We start from the raw sequence: 17,458 nt of genomic DNA on the forward strand, positions 1-17,458 counted from the left end.
TTACTCAGTTCACTCTAGACAACTCCTCCTTCATACCATTAAAACTTCTCTTATTTAAGTTGAAGACACTGATTATGGACCTTAAAGTTATCTGGAATTTTATCATATTGTGGTCACCACCAGCTACGTGAACCTTAATCGCAAGATCCCTTATTAATCTTTTTTCATTACACAGAACCAAATCTAAAATAGCTAATTCCTGGCTAGGTTCCACCACTCTAAAAAGCAATCCTTGATGTACTCCACAAATTCTTCTTCTATACCATCCTTCATGGCTTGTTTCTACAATCAATATGCAGATTAAAATCTCCCATGATAATTGCAGTTCCTTTCAAACATGCCCTGGATACTTTCTCATTTATACTTTGGCTTTTTGAGAGGTCATATTCTGATGGTTTACAGACTATTCCTACCCTTGTCTTCTTTCCCCTGCTATTCATTTCATGATGTGGGTATGCCAGCGTTGGACTGGCGTAAACACAGTAAAAAAATCATGAATAGTCTGACAACACCTGGTGTTGTCAGACTATTCATGATTTCAACCAACCTGATTCTATATTATTATCTACTGCCTTTATATCAGGACACAGCACTGCTCTGAAACCTTCCTTGATTAACAATGCTACCCCACCTCCTTCCCCCTTTAGCTTGTTCTTTTGGAATATCGTATACCCTGGAATGTTAAGCACCCAGACCTAGTCGTTCTGCAACCACATTTCTGTAACTGCACATATACCCCAATCGTGTTGCAATCAACTCATCTTGTTATAAATTCTTCATGCAATTGCATAGCAATTGTGTTTCATGAGTAAACAGCAAAACATTGCTCAAAAGCATATGGACAAATGTAATCTAGCTTATCCTTCTGTTGGAATTTTTTCAGATATGCATTAAGAATTGTCCAATACGTAACCTATGATGGCAATGCCTACCTGAACTCCTTTCTAGCTCAAACGCACAGTTGTCCTTGTTTGTAACCCATCCCAAGCTTACCTTTTAAGTTTATTCTGGTAGCAGACCGTTCTGGGAACAATGGGTCTAAAGTCCCTCTTCCTCTTAAATATGCTACTTAATACTTAAGTAGCATATTTATACTTATGCTACTTAATAACTACTTATGCTACTTAAATATGCATGACTTAACATGTCATGCCATAAATTACTCCTAAAATGTATCCAAAATGATATTTTCTGAAATAAATCTAATTCACATTTGAACTAGTCAATACTGTTTCCACTGCAGACTGACCATTCACTTACTGAAAAGTTGTTTCTGCAAATTTGTTTTCAATTTACTTCCCATTTTAAACACAGACAATGGCATCATTCTCAGCAATGTAAACAGCTTATATTAGATAGTTCCTTAGGATCCTGAAAACAGCAATCACGTCACTACTGAACTAGTGACAGCATTCTGAACACACTAAATCCTCATGATCCAATTACTCCATTTTTCTTCATTTTTGCTCTCTTCTGTATTTTCAACATCTGTTGCATCTGCTGAATACTGACTTTACAGCAATTTAAGACACTATACACAAAATTGTGGATTATGCACCATCACCACTCACCGGCATTTGTTGCACCATACTTTGATGTGTGACCTACTCTCTCGGGAAATATGCATTACGCAGTTCTTTCCCAATAGGTCACACAAACATAAACAAACCAATCCACCAGATAAACTAGCCAAACAAAGAACAAAATCAGCCCGGGAAACAAGCCCTTCGGCCCAACGAGCCCGCGCCGCCATCTCAACACCACCAGTCCCCCTCTCCACCCACGACCCCTGTCTAATGTTTTATGGCCATCCAGATTGAGGGAATCTGATTTAGGGACAATTTATTACTGCCAATCAGCCTAACAGCACATCTTTGGGGTGTGGGAGGAAACCGGAGCACCCGGAGAAAACCCACGCAAGCACGGGGAGAATGCGCAAACTCCCACAGACACTGGCCCAAATCCATGTGTCTGCACAGCAATCAGCGATAGTCACCGAGCTGTCATCTTGCCCAGTATCTTGTCCAGTTTAGGCACACACTAACGACATGAAGCACCAGGCCAATCTCGAACAACCAAGGGCAACCCCAGTACGACCCATCGCGTGTATGCCCCTCGTTGGACACGAGGTGGACCGACTTAAAACCTGCTCTTGTCCTCAGCACATGCACACAGTTATCAGTAGGCTGAGAATCCTGGTGTCACCAAGTACGATATCCCACCCCACAAGTTGCAGAAACGAACAGGCCTTTTACAAACTGATTGCTAAGCATGTGCATATATTTTTGCAGGAGCGTGGCAAGATTTGCGGAGGTGAGAGATAGGCCATGGTAGAATTTGCAAACTAGGACAGTAGTTTAAAATTAAATTAATCATCAGACCTGGACTTCTTGGTCTCTGGATCTGTTACTTCCTTAAAAACCAACTTGACAAATCTCACCATGATTAATTCCCTCTTACTAGTATTTCAGTCTCTTTCTGATACTTGGGGTGGCACAATGGCTAGCACCACTGCCTCAAAGTGCCAGTCATTCAGATTCGACTTTATGATATAAACTTCATTTGGTTTACAACCTCTTCGAAGTAGTTAAGCACTTGAACCTTGTTCATTAAAGCAGCAGGTTAGCTTAGACCGCAAATTTCATAATCTGTCTTTTTTCCCCAATTAGGAACCTAGCTTTAGCTGAAATATGGGGTTTAGTCTTGTGGACACTGATAAAAGCTAACTGAATTATTTTGTGATATAGTACTGAGTACATATCTAAGTATAACCATTCACATTTAATATTTTTAAAAATCTGATTTAAATCACAACATTGTTCTAAGCATTACTATTTTACTGATCTTACCAACTTCCAGGTCTTTTTCAAGGTTTTCTTTAGTAAGGTTCAACAATTCCTGGCCATCAATGTTGTTAGATTTGAAAACAACTATTAATTCCTGCAGCCCTTCTGCTGAAAGCCAAGAACAGACCTCATCTTCCGACCAGTGCTGAACAGAGCATTTAAGCTTCCCGTTCAAATCATTATCTTGAAAAAAAATTATAACAGTCATTTGAAATATCCACAGATTATACCTGTACGTTTTTCACTTTTCCCATTACAATCTCTATATAATTTTATTAAGTCTTAACAATACTCAGGTTTGAGAAATTATTACCAGACAAACTGACTGAACTGAGTCTTCAGTTAATTCATAGAGTCATAGAGGTTTACAGCATTGAAACAGGCCCTTCGGCCAAACTTGTCCATGCTGCCTTTTTTTAAACCCCTAAACTAATCCCAATTGCCTGCATTTGGCCCATATCCCTCTACACCCATCTTATCTATGTAACTGTCTAAATGCTTTTTAAAAGACAAAATTGTACCTGCCTCTATTACTACCTCTGGCAGCTTGTTCCAGACACACACCATGCTCTGTGTGAAAAAACTGATACAATGCATCCTGCATGTTCATGAAATTTCAAAGTTAAATACTAACCAGAATTGTTTTCTGATCCAATTCTCCAAATATTCACAGTTTTATCCATAGAGCCAGTTGCTATTAAGGGGAGATTGCGTGCAAATGCACAAGCTGTCACATACCTGAAAATGTAATCAAAAATCAACTTGTAAGATAATAAACCCAGAGGACAAAAAAAACGTACAGAAGAACGTATAGTACTATGTAGGAGAATATCCTCATATGTCAAATTAGGTGCACAGCAGGGAGTTTAACTGGAACAGATTTCGTGAAGTTTGGATGCTGCCAAACTAAATAACAGTGCCCTGTGGTGGTAGCATATTCCTGCTACCTCTGAGACTCCATAATTATTTGAAAGGTCAACAAGTTTGGAAAACCAAGTGAAGTTCACAAGAAATCGTAAATAAATACCCTGTGAAAGTCTTGACCCAGTAGATCCCTTCCACAAAGTTCATGGGTAAGCCCAAACTGCGTGTTTGGAAATCAGGGTAAATACAGATATTTGGTGCCCAAATACAACTTTAGTCACCCAGAACAGACCACGGACCATGCCTGACTCAGATAAAAAGGAGGCACCACAGCATTACACATACTATTCCTGATGCAATGTAAAATTATAGTTGCTGTTCTACATAAACCATAAAGGAGACAATGGCTACCATCCAACTGAGTAATTTCTGAGACCACTTTGGAGGATATTAAGAGTTAAACATGTAATGTGAACAAGTCACATACAGATCAGATCAAATTGGAGTGGCACATTCACTTCCTTGCAGGGCATTAATCTAAAACCAAGTAGTATTTAGCATAAATAAAGTCAGTATGTAAAAGCTCTAGCTCCATTTTTTCCATTAGTTTACTTACTAAATAAAATTGCAAAATATTACCAGAGGCAATTCTGCGTTTACTTAGGCATTGGGCAATGAGAGGAGTGAACCTGGCTGATGTCACTGACAAATTTACATCCCCAGATCTCATTAAGTGCATTTGGTGCCAACGGCAGCTAGCTGTTTCTGGGTCAGACAGAGTAGGTAGGAAATCCATCAGCTTCTTTGTAAAGCCAAGTCAGCTGAATTCCAGTGAGGGATGGGAGGGCATGTCAAAGAGTAACCTGGTTCTCCTGATCCCACAAAAAAAACCTTTCCCTTTTCATAGCAGCTCTAGCAGTACCTATCACAGTCAGTTCTACATATAGTTTGACTGGCTTGCATAGCTTACTCTGCCCAGTGAAAGACCAAAATCGCAGTTGGATCTTATGTATACCATAAGATCCTAATTTGTATTAGCTAATGAAGTTTTGAGAGCAGAAAAGGGAAAGATAAGCCATTGCCACCCCTCACCATCAGACACATGAAAGACTACTTCATAAAATAGGCAGCCATGAATAACGCAGCAATGACAACAGGAAACAACATTGTTCTTCTGACTCTAAACGTTAAGTAAGAAGTCTCACAACACCAGGTTAGAGAACTTCCCACACACCTGACGAAGGAATACCGTTTCTGAAAGTTTGAGAGATTACTATCAAATAAACTGGTTGGACTCTAATCTGGTGTTGTGAGACTTCTTACTGTGTTTAGCCCAGACCAACGCCGGCATTTCTACATCTAAATGTTAGGTACATACCTTTCGTGCTGTGTCAGTGTGTAAAGTGGTGCTCCACTGCTCTGCATTACAAAAGAGCGACAGTAAAATGGAATAAATTTGATACCTTCTTTGTTGTAACAAATATACAATCATTTAAATTAAAAATGTGTCATCAACCAAAACTGAGTCCTAAATTGCTTATTGAATAACTTATTTAAGTTTGGACCTTAAAATTGCAACATTTTATGCTACATTGTAAAAAATATTATGCAACTAGCCTTAAACAAGCATTATCTCATTAGCTTTCAGATAATTGCAGCTGACCAGACTGGACTTAAAAATAGAAGGTATCAACGGCATACTCTTAACATGAGTTTACAAGCTCTATTGTTTAGTGTGAAAAAAGTATTACATTATATTAGTTTGCACACTTTGGAATACTCCATTGTAACATTTTCAACTAGATCAAGGCAGCTGGAACATACTTACCGAATTCCAAATAATTATAGATTTGTCAACAGACCTTTAAAAGACAAAACGTTTGAACTGCTTAATCATATTTTGTAAAAACAAATTTCTATTTGTTTCACTGATGACTGTTTTACCTCATGAATTGCATTGTTCCATAAATGAGATATTGTTTTTGTTTAAGTAGTTTCTTTTAATCATACATGGGCAAAACATCTTCAATGTTTAAATTTAAACAGAATTGTGAGGATATGAAATTTAATTCTAGGAATAATGATTGTCAACATTCAAGATTAGATTGGACAGATGAATAGCAAAAAGGTGTGGCTTGAAGACAAAAAGAGGCAGGATAGATAAATGTGAATACAAATGTTTTCTTGTCTGGAGGGTACACTGAATGGTGCCATTCCACAAGATTTTTAATAATACCTCTCCATCAAGTCTTCAAGTCCCCCTCCTTCTGCTAGCCACATAATTAAAGCCTGAAAATTACATTTTGGAAACTTTTCAACCTAACAACAACATTTTAAAACATGTTCTGTCAGCAGTCATCCCACATCCATCTCAACTCAACCTCAGTTCCCACCTACATTGTTTAGACATGGCCTTTTATTGTCCCCTTAAAGTTAACAGCAGATTTCCCTAATTCTGCCACTTTTCGTGCTTGTGTCATTGATTACACAACTGGCCTGCAATCGATACTTAAACTAAAAGTGCTCCTCTTTCCCAAATCATTATTACACAAGCGCTTCTCTGAAAGATGAGCATCCCTCAACACCTTTTGTTCTGAAAATACTCTCTGGGACCTAGTCCAAGATAGCTTAGGCCTCTTCAGGTTCGTTGAATTTTCCCAAACATTTTGTTCTTCCTACAAAGTACATTTACTCTGCCTCATTAAACTTAGATACCAAGTGAATATTCCTTGCTAAATGAAAACTAGGAGTAGTTTGCTCGAAATCATCCCCATCTTTCATCACTAATTCTAGTTTGTGTACTGAGCCTTTCCTTTTCCAATTCTCTCCTCTTATTGCCTTCCTCTCTCTCTCATGGCTCCCTTTCCAATTTTCCATTGTCTTCCTAACTAAAGCATTTTCATTTCTATTTTATATAGTCTCATTTCCCAACATTGATGCCAGCAATTCTCTAAATTTGCTGAAAAGTACTGAGTGCTATGTTACTCTATCTCATAGGAATCACCTGGAGAAAGCCAGTGGCTGACAAAGGGCGTGTTGTTTGTGATCCCCCTTGGTTTGCAAGTGAAATAGGAAGATATTGAGGTCAAGTAGAATGCTTGAGCTGCTGCAGGACAGGGGAGGGGGAGGACGTCACAAGCTAAAATTCTAAGCTAAAAATGAGACATTTTGCATTTAGCATGACCTATTTGTCCAGCAGTCACTTTATGACTTTTCACCAAAATAAATTCAAGATGCTCATACTACCACTAAAATCCAAACTGTGCGCCCAGCTGCTTTGGACCTCAAAGTGAAACGCTTTCATGTTAGTCTGCTACTCTTAACTTCAAGCAGCTGAATTCAAATCAACTGATGCACTGCAAATAATTGCTGCGCTATTTTACTTAGTTTATTTTAAATTATTGGATTTTTTAGAGCAAAATACACAAAATTAGCAAGAATGGATGCATACCGTCAGGGTCAATTGTATGATGGAACTCTGGTTATGAAACCAAAAGTTACCTCTTTAGAGGGGTGAAGTATAATCATTCTTCAGTTTGATAGAATTTGATTCTGACAAACTTTCAGCTGTAGCTTCCTCAGGACTATCAAGTGCCAACATTTAGAGATAACTGATTGGAGTTGCTGGGCACATTGGGTTTCAAGTGTAGTGGAAAAGCTTGAAGAAGTTCCAAATGTGAGACAAATTTGCAGTCTTGGGTGAAAAATATTTTATACAACGATTGCGAACACTGGTGATTGATTGCATTTTGTACGGTACTTAACCTTTCTGGAAGGTGCTACTGTGGCACACACACTAACTTACAGTGATATTTTATTTTTGATCAATGCATGGTCAAAAAGGGCAAAACTATACGACCAAATGTAAGAATCCTAAGGCACTTTGCCATTTTGTCTATTCTGGCCTGCTAAAAGAACCAGATGATGGGTGTTTGGTGTACTCTTATAACTTTTCGTTTTGGAAAGGACAGCCTTGTATCATGTTTTATGGATGCCCACTGAACCTTGCTCTAAGTCTGTTCCATCACCCCATCTTTATATGTTGACCCCCATGTAAAGGCCTAACAGGCATAGGCTCTGCAATCACAAGAGAAACATTATTAGAGAAACATCTCCAAAGCAGGCTCCCATGTATCTAGATCTTGGTCTAAGAGAGTTCACCAGAACCTCTGAATTTGAAGCCAGGAAGTCCACAAAACATGAGGTCAATCAGTATAATTATCTGCTGTACAAAAATACCAGATTTGAGCTCTGAAGGGTCTGCCTGACTCAAAATGTTGGCTCTATTCTCTCTCCACAGATGCTGAGCTCCTCCAGCAATTTGTTTTTGTTTCAATTCCAGCACCTGCAGTATTTTGCCTTTATCTTAATTGCCTGGTGTACATGTTCGTATACACTATGCTTCGTATGGCTGCACAATTTTCTATGATATCCAGAAAGAGCAATGAAAAATTTCGGAAGTGTCAATACACAACCATTTCAACTATTTGACTTAAGATTTAATTGCGGCAGCACGAGATGAGTAAGATGGGACACAAGTTGCCAATGTGAAACTACCAACTCAGTGTATGGAAGCAGAGCAAAATTTCATATAAAGTGAAGTTTATTTGCAAAAACCTTAAAAAATTCAAGGAACCAAAGCATCAATTCACATATTTTCTTAATATTTAACAGGCATGTAATTCTTATAATTTTTTTGAGGAAAATTGGGGCAAGTATGACTCTTTCAATGAAGTTAGAATTTTAATATAATATAACCAAATTAGAAAGTATCAGGAAAGATACTGCACTTACCCAGAGACTAAGATCTGCCCGTCTGGTGAAAAGCAACAGGACAAAACAGGTGCTGTGTGACGGTTTAATGAACATCGCATTCTAAGGTCACAGCCTACAAATATAAAAAGGATCTTCACTAAAAAACGTAGTAGGTAACAAAGCAGAGGATACTTCTACATATTTTGTCCCAATAGATACTCATAATTCCAATATTTTCAACCAAATTAACTTAAAGTATGATTGACAGCAGTAAAGGCCAATTTTACATAGAATGGACACAGGCTGGAGACAGCCACTCAGTCAAACTGGTTTATGCTCTACATTAGCGTTCTCCCAACCATCTTCATGTAAATAACAGAAGAACCATTTACTCCTTTCTAGCATCCCCTGAAATGCATAATTCTGCGTTTGAAATGAAGGAGACTTCTATGTCTCACAATCAATAGAGATTATCACAATGAATATATATTATCTTTACTAGTAGTAATCTTTTCTGATTTGCAGGTTTTAATTTTAATGTGGGAAGTGCCTTACAGTTAATGGAAGTACTTTTGAAACTTATTTACTTTTGCAATGTAGAAAATGCAGTGATCAGTCGGCACACTGCCAGTTCCAAACAACAGCACTGGGATAATGGCCACACAATCTTTTTTAGTGATCCTGATTGAAGGAAAAATATTGGACAGAACACCAGCATAACTCTTATTCAAAATAGTATCATTAGATCTTTCACACGCAACCAAGGATGGACAGGCTTCATTTTACCAACTCATCCAAAAGAAAGGTAATTCTGTACTGCACTAGAGCACCAGCCTTGTATTTTCCTGGAGTGGAATGCAAATCAACAATCATCTGATTGTGATGATAGCTACTGCTACTAACTGAACCATGGATAACACTACAGACTAACAAACTAACAGTAAAAAATCATAACAAGAGTGAAGTATACAACCCCTTGAGTTTACTCCACCATCACCAGGACCATGGATGATCCTCAACTGCAACTCCATTATCCTGATTTCAATATTCCTTCATTATTAAGAGTCCAAAAATCAGCCTTGAATATATGTTATTTAATAACTCCACAGTACTCTGAGGTAGAGAATGCCAAAGGTTCACAATCATTTGAGGTAAGAAATTTGTCCTCGTTTCATTTTAAAATGGTTGTCTTCTTATCCTGAGACAATGCCTCCTGGTCCTAGATTCTCTAGCCAGGGGAAACAAACACTCAGCATCTCTGCTGTCAAACTCTACCAAGAGCACGCTCCTTTCAATGGTACCATCGGGCACTCTTCCAAGATAATATTTTCAACCCAGCCATCAATCTAGTAAACCTTCATTGCACCCATCTTCCTTGGTTATAGAGACAAAAACTGGATACAGGCATAGTCCCACGAAGTTCTATATAATTAAGTGCCGCAGGACTGTGCGCTTGCACTCCAATCCATTAGCGATAAAGGATGACATGCCATTTGCCTTCCTAATTGCTTGTTGTATCCATCCGCATGTTAACTATTTATGGGCAAGGATGGAATAACCTCACATTAGAAACCTCCACCATCTTGCCCATGCACAAAACCTATCTCTATCACTTTGTAGATTCTTTGTCTTCATCACAGTTTACTTACCCATGTAGCTTTGTATGGGCTGTAAATTTGGATACATAACACTTGCTCCCTTCATCCAAATCATTAACAAGGTTGTCAATAGCCAGGTCCCCAGCATTGATCCTTGCAGCATTCTACCAGGATCAAGCAGCCAATGTTAAATTTGTTTAAAAAAAGTCCTGTGCTAATAGATACATGCAGAATTTTAAAAGGAATATTGGATTGATTCTCAAAAAACGGCATCTCATGGTTATGGTTAACAAAGATATTCACTGTTTAAAACAGATTCCAATAATGTGTGTTTTAATCCTAGTGCAGTTTGTAAATTAGGGAATTTCCTCTCATAGCCCTGCCTCCAATTTTGTTTTGGCGCAGTTACTCCAAATGCTGACTTTTTTTGAAAACAAATTGCTGCTTGCCACCTCTACCCACTCTTGAACACTGCTTCTTCCCACTGACAGCATTGTTTGCAGCTTCCTTCTCCTGACTCTCCCACTCACTGTTTCTTCCACACCATCCCCATGCTTGCTGCTTCCTGATCCCAATCCCTTTGCTCGCAGCTTGTCAGTTACCTGAAGACACTAAACAAAGGCAAGAAAATTTCCATACATAAGAACAGTTAGCTATGATTGGGACAGTATGCCCCTTGCTTGGTTCAGAGTGATATCTATACAGGCCGAGGAACATATGGGTCTGCCACCTGAAAGAGTTCATATTCAACTCACCTGCTGTGTTTTCGTGTGACATAATCCAAAGGTTTATTTTGTTATCCTGACCACAGGAAGCCATCAGAAAACACCGGGAGCCTGAATTATTCATGCCACCTGGCAAAGCAAAAAGACTATATATAAATGCAGCACTGCTTGCAAAAAGACTCACAAAAGTCTTAGAAACTGATTATATGGCCTGCTAAAAACCTCCAGGAAGAGGCAAAAGGTGATTATACATAAGTATCGCAATATATCTGCAGCAGCCTTCTGCCTCCTACCACAGATGGAGGAGGGTTGATCAACTTTGTCATGCACTGCTTGGTTTGGCTCAAGAGGCCCCACTCTGACATGCAACCTCTGCCACATTTGCTACAGAGGAAGATAGTGGCTGAGACGGTTTCATTGGGTTCAGTTTTCAGTAAGTCTTCTTGGTCACTTGAGTTTTTTATTTCAGCTCATTTATTCCAAAGCCCTTCCAAACAGACAGCCTCCAGAGGTCACAGCTGTCAGTGACTATTTAGGAATGCTGAGAGCTCCTGTTCAATTAAGTTGAGGAACTGTTGGTTTTAATTTGGGTCGGCAGTAACCCTGACTTTGATACAGAATGGTATACTGCTTTGAATTAAAAAAAACCTTCAAGGTTTGCATTTTCAGCCTGGTGCAAGCAAGGAGTCAACCTTCCGATAGCTGCGTGTGTTGTGAATGTTGCTTTTCATGGTATTTGGGCATCGCTGGCTAGGCCTGTACTTACTGACTGTCCCTAACTTTCTTTGAGATGGTGAAGGTAAGCTGCATTTTTGAACAACTGTATTCCATGTGGTGCAGGTAAACCTACAGTGCTATTAGAGAATTCCAGGACTTTGACCCAGGGGAATCGCTAGGTGTTGATCAGATGCATTCTAGTAGGGTCATCAGTGCACTTGTCTACAAGGTTAGTTCAATTCTGACTACTAAGGGATACGTTTTTGTAAACCAAAAGCAATAATGTTGAAATGATATAGATCAAAAGTTTGCTCTCGTTAACATTGGTTAGCTCCATGTATGCGACAGGTGCAGAGATCTATTTCCAAAATAGCACTGGAGCATGGCAACTTCCCTCTAATTCTACTTTTTACTCTCAATCTATGCTTTTAAAACTCTATTCTAACTATTTTAGATTCTGTAACCATAACCATAACACTACATTCTACACCCTCTTCTATCCTTCTCTATGTACAGCATGCTTTGTCTGTGTACGACCAAGAAACAATACTTTTCACTATATGCTAATACATGTGACATTAATAAATCAAATCAAGTCAATGCTGGTTATTAAACTGCCCAAATTAATTAAAAGTAAATGCACTGCCTAGTAAGACTGTGTCATAGCGACTGTGAAAGTCCCAGATTTGAACCCTAGTCTGGGAAGAATTCATTAAGGCTGACATAGTGGAACAGTCTTCTGCCTCTGCACTTCTGCCTCAGAGCACTAGAGACCTGGGTTCAATTCCAGCCTCGTGTGTCTGTCTGTGTGGAATTTGTACACTCTCCTCATGTCTGCATGGGTTTCCTCCAGGTGCTCGGGTTTCCTCCCATAATCTAAAAATGTGCACGTTAAGATGATTGGCCATGGTAAATTGACACTTAGTGATGGGGGATTAGCAGGGCAAATACATGGCGTTATGGGGATAGGGTGGGTAAGATTGTCAGTGCAGGCTTGGGTTCCAGTTCCTGCCCCTATGATATCTAGTGACACATGCTGGAAAATATGATTCCCATGAAGGCACAGTCTGCGATTGCCTGCCCCACCCTCCTATGGCTAATTGTCAGATGACTCCCTAAACTTGGAACTTGTACCCAAGTTGCAAGAGACAAAAAAAAGTTAATTCATGAGAAAATCTTTTCCTATGGGCCTAATGCTGTTGTTCTTTCTATCCTTGAATGCACAGAAAAATTCTGAATTTTTTGAATTATTGTTTTGCCTATGAACTGCATCAAAAATGGTGCACTTTTTAGAAATAAAATGGTGACATAAATTTCTACACTTAATCATGACCACAATTCTGCCACTTCCTTAGGCCACTTTCACACATCCGCTAAGACAGTTGTGGATAATTTTTTTAAATCTTGGGTCCCAGTTGGGGGAGCAAGGGTGAATCAGAGCCTGATTTTAAATAGGCAGTTTTAAGATAAAACATAATGTATATTAAATTCATTGCAATTCATCTTTTTTAAATGCTTGATTACTTCCTTATAATGTTGAATTCATAGTAACAATGATTCAGTGGTCATTTAATTAATTATTTTTTAAAATTCTGCCTGCTAATTTTTAAAATATCTGTAGGTATCAAGTTTTCAGTTAAATGGGCAAGTTTTTTTTGTTGAGGTGGGTTATTTGAACTCATGTTCAAAATGACTCATCTTAGGACTAACAAAATACCTTTTCAAATTGTAGTGCCCCTTTGATACTTCTCTCCAAAAGATATAGAACCAAAATGTGATGAAATATCAATAATTTCCTCAAAATGTCATTGCATAAATATTCAAATATTTAAAATAGTGTTTGCTGAACTACTCAAGGTAAAACATACCACTGACTGGCTGAGATGAAAATTCACAGCAGGTGACTCCCAGGTCATGAGCGGTTTTCAAATTAAGAAGGCACTTCATTTGGCAGTCCCAAACAGTCAGCTCTCCGGATGTTGAGCCAGTTACAAAGTAATTACCACCAGGAGAAAAGTCACAGGCAATTATTGATCCATCCTCAACAGAGCCTGTCCTGAAGTAACATTCAGATAAGCCACAAATGTTACACTAGAATGTCACACATAGCCCATCTTTAGCTAAATAATCTGTACAAAAAAACTGAACAGAAAATATTTTACACAAACATTATACTCAAATAGAGCAATACTGATCATTAGGGATACAGTTAGAGCATATTTGGTGATTGGGGGTGGGGTAGTGTCCTGGAATGGTTGGAAGATGGTTTGAAGGTAGAGTAAGAGTAGTGATATGAATAGTAAGGAGGACATAGGCTAGTTAAAAAGACAGTGGAAGCCCAGATAGAGCAGAATAGAGGGGGATGAGATGCATATTCAGAAACAGAAAACAAAAATGACAATCTGCAAGAAAAATATCAGAAATTTGACACAAAATCACCACATAACCAAATGGCAGAATCCTAAGCAATAGTGACATTAACAGATCTGAATTTACTGTTAAATGTTGACAAGAAAATATTAATAACAATGTTACAAAGTAGTGATAACAAGTAGCAAGGTTTTTGGACAGGAAGTATCTGGCCTACAGAAGCTTTTAATAAAGATACCAGTTATCTTCACCAGTTGCATTGTACACATGAAGTGAAGAACATGTAAACTTTTGGTGAGAAAAAGTTAAGGACAGGGATCATTGAACCAGGCTGATCTAATTTGGTCCTCATTTTAGTGTCATATTTGTTTTATTTGATTTTATCTTTTTTTTCAGACTTGCATTTTTATCCAATCTCTACAGACAGTCCATAAACAGGAGGGCTTTCCATCAGTACTTCCTCTATGTTTACATCCACACTGACAATGAAGTGTTCTCACTGGTCATCTTTTAACTTTCCAGTCTAGGCGTGGTCATAAAAATTTTAAATAGAAAATGTTGACAGGATATGTAAACAGATGTAACATTAGCATACAGATAGTAAATCATAATGATGCAATATGACAGAATTACGCGCGATGGCACAATGGTTAGCACTGCTACCTCACAGCGCCAGGGACTGGGATCGGGATCGGGTCACTGTCTGTGCAGAATTTGCACATTCTCCCCTGCATGGGTTTCCTCTGGGTGCTCCAGTTTCCTCCCACAGTCTGAAAGTTGTACAGGTTAGGTGCATTGGCCATATGAAATTCTCTCTGTGTACCCGAACAGGCATTGGAGTGAGTCAACTAGGAGATTTTCACAGTAATTTGATTGCAGTGTTAATGTAAGCCTACTTGTGACACTAATAAAATAAACTTTAAATAAATTACATGAAATTTACTGCACAGAAACAGGCCATTCATCCCAATAATTTTATGCAGGTATTTATTTTCTACATGAATTTTTGCCTACCTACCCTCATCTCATCCCATCAACACATCTTTCTATGCCTTTCTCCTTATTTAAGGATCTAGCTCTCCCTTAAATGCATATATGCTATTTACCCTATAATTCTGTTTGCAGGTTCCACATTCTGACCACTGAGTTGTTTTTCCTGAATTTCTTATTGGATTAATGATTTTCTTATATTCATGGCCCTTGATTTTGGGTTTGTCCACAAGTGAAAACAGCTTTTCCATCTACCTTATCAGACTTCTTCATAATTTTGAAGCCCTCCATCAGGTCACATCTCAGTTTCTAACAGTCTGTCATCCAAGCAGTAGGTGACTTTCTTATTCCTCATATCAATATGCACCACCTCAAATTTATCTATACAGAAATTAATTTGCCATTTAGTTGCAATCTCCCTCAGTATTAACTGTACCTCCCAATTTTGTGCCAAATACAAATATCAGTACCACAAATGCCCTCTGCTACTTTCCTCCACACTGTCTCCTATATTTCCAAGTTTTGGGTCATCTGCAAACATTGAAATCATGGCCTGTGTATCCAAGTATTAGTGATCTGTTTACGGGCATATCCTCCATTAATTTCTCAAGACAAAGTTAATAGTCACTGGAGGAAATGTGTTTGATTAAGGAAAACCAGCACAAATTTGTTAAGCAAATGGTGTTTAACAAACTTGGGGGTTTTGTTGAGGGAACAGAGAGGGTCAATGAGGGTAATGTGTTGTTGTAGTGTAAATGAATTTGCAAAAATCAATTGATAAAGTGTCATGTAACAGACATGAGCAAAGTTAGAGTCATGGAATAAAAGATAGGACAATAGCAACATAAAGATAGGACATTGGCTGAGTGGCAGGAAACATGGAGTAGTGTCAAATGGTTGATCTTCGGCCAGAGAAAGTTTTATAGTGGAGTTGGCCAGGGGTCAATGCTCTTCCTGATATGTATTAATGATCCAGACCTTGATAAACAGGGCACAATTTCAATCTTTGCAGACAATATGACACTTGGAAGTATTGTGAGCTTTTGAGATATAATAGAGATAGTCAAAATCTTGATAGATCTAAACAGTTGACAAGGAGAAGCTGTTTCCATTCGTGGACGCAATGTGCAGAAGGCACAAATTTAAGGTAATTGGCAAAATAAACAATGATAACTTTTAGTAAAACATCTTTTACTCAGCGAGTGGCGGAAGCAAGTTCAATAGAGGCATTCAAGAGGGATCATTATCAAAAACAAAAAACGTGCAGACGACAGCGAAAAGAACATAAGAACTAGGAGCAGAAGTAGGCCATCTGGCTCTCGAGCCTGCTCTGCCATTCAATAAAATCACGGCTGATCTTTTTGTGGACTCAGTTCCACTTACCGCTTACTCACCATAACCCTTAATTCCTTTACTGTTCAAAAAGGTATCTATCCTTGCCTTAAAAACATTCAATGAGGTAGCCTCAACTGCCTCACTGGGCAGGGAATTCCACAGATTCACAATCCTTTGTATGAAGAAGTTCCTCCTCAACTCAGTCCTAAATCTTGTTCCCCTTATTTTGAGGCCATGCCCCTTAGTTCTGGTTTCACCTGCCAGTGGAAACATCTTCCCTGATAGGGTAGGGTAATAGCACCACATGAATTGTTTCTGCAGAAGGCCAGCATAGACAAAGCTGGTTGAGTGGTGCCCTTCTCTGCTATAACCATTTTATCGTTCTCTGCACCTTGCACTTTGCTCTTCAGTTGTCTGCAAGAGTCTCCCATTCTAAATTTCAATGAGCTAGGGAAAAGAATACACGAGGTGGTTTTCCATCACCTTCTATGTTTTCTTAAAGAATGCACAAGCCCTCTTCCCAAAAGATCCTTCATTTATAGACAGCTGTTGCTCCTCGAGGTTCTAGCTCTTTCCCTCATTATTTGGTACATCATCAAGCGCATATCAACATTATTATACATTACATCAATTGTGCTACCCTCATCAGTCCTCTCAAAAAGCTCCATTAAGTTAGCAAAACACAATTAGGCACAAATGCATACTGGCTTTCATTTATTCACCTATATTTTTTCTGTGCCAATTAATTTTGTCTCAGGTTATTGTCTCAAACCAACAGGTCATTATACCAACAGGGTTGTAAACTAACTTTGTGCATCTTATTATTATGGTGCCAAATATAAATTTTATTTAACATGTAAAGCCAATGAGCTGTAGATTAGGGCCATAAAAATGCAACAAAAATTCTGACCTACTGCAAAACAATAAATTAAACATAGTATTTAATCCTGGACAATCTTATTAAACAGATTCTCTATTGGGAGCACAATGGATACTGAGCAGGAAGAGAGAAATTAGTTGTGATGAATGAAAACCTAGCTGAGGAATGTTTTTGAGGAAACGTGATGGTATGGAGAAGCCATAGGATAGAGAGAGCATGCAAAGGTGTGGCAGTTCAAACTCTACACCACAGACCTAAAATAGATCAAACTGCCATGAAAGCCTGCAAAAATGGAAAAAAAAAATTGTGGTCAAAGAGAGCATTAAGATAGTGCATTATTGCATTCATTTTGACCAAGCATCCAAAACTGGGCTCAGT

The 17,458-nt window shown here is 38.5% G+C and overlaps 1 protein-coding gene across 1 annotated transcript in view; it reads right to left on the reverse strand.

Annotated features, from left to right (window-relative positions):
* The window catches only part of wdsub1 (WD repeat, sterile alpha motif and U-box domain containing 1), a 57,649-nt gene that overhangs the window by 16,226 nt on the left and 23,965 nt on the right, over positions 1-17,458 (reverse strand). The window contains exons 4-10 of the mRNA XM_080199122.1: positions 13,374-13,561; positions 10,819-10,917; positions 8,505-8,598; positions 5,539-5,572; positions 5,089-5,129; positions 3,481-3,584; positions 2,850-3,029 (exon numbers count right to left, since the gene is read on the reverse strand). Coding sequence (XP_080055248.1) covers positions 2,850-3,029; positions 3,481-3,584; positions 5,089-5,129; positions 5,539-5,572; positions 8,505-8,598; positions 10,819-10,917; positions 13,374-13,561 — 740 coding nt within the window. The remainder of the gene's footprint in view (positions 1-2,849; positions 3,030-3,480; positions 3,585-5,088; positions 5,130-5,538; positions 5,573-8,504; positions 8,599-10,818; positions 10,918-13,373; positions 13,562-17,458) is intronic.

This window comes from Carcharhinus amblyrhynchos, chromosome 11, assembly GCF_965287045.1.
Source record: "Carcharhinus amblyrhynchos chromosome 11, sCarAmb.v2.hapA, whole genome shotgun sequence".
Taxonomy (NCBI): Eukaryota; Metazoa; Chordata; class Chondrichthyes; order Carcharhiniformes; family Carcharhinidae; genus Carcharhinus; species Carcharhinus amblyrhynchos.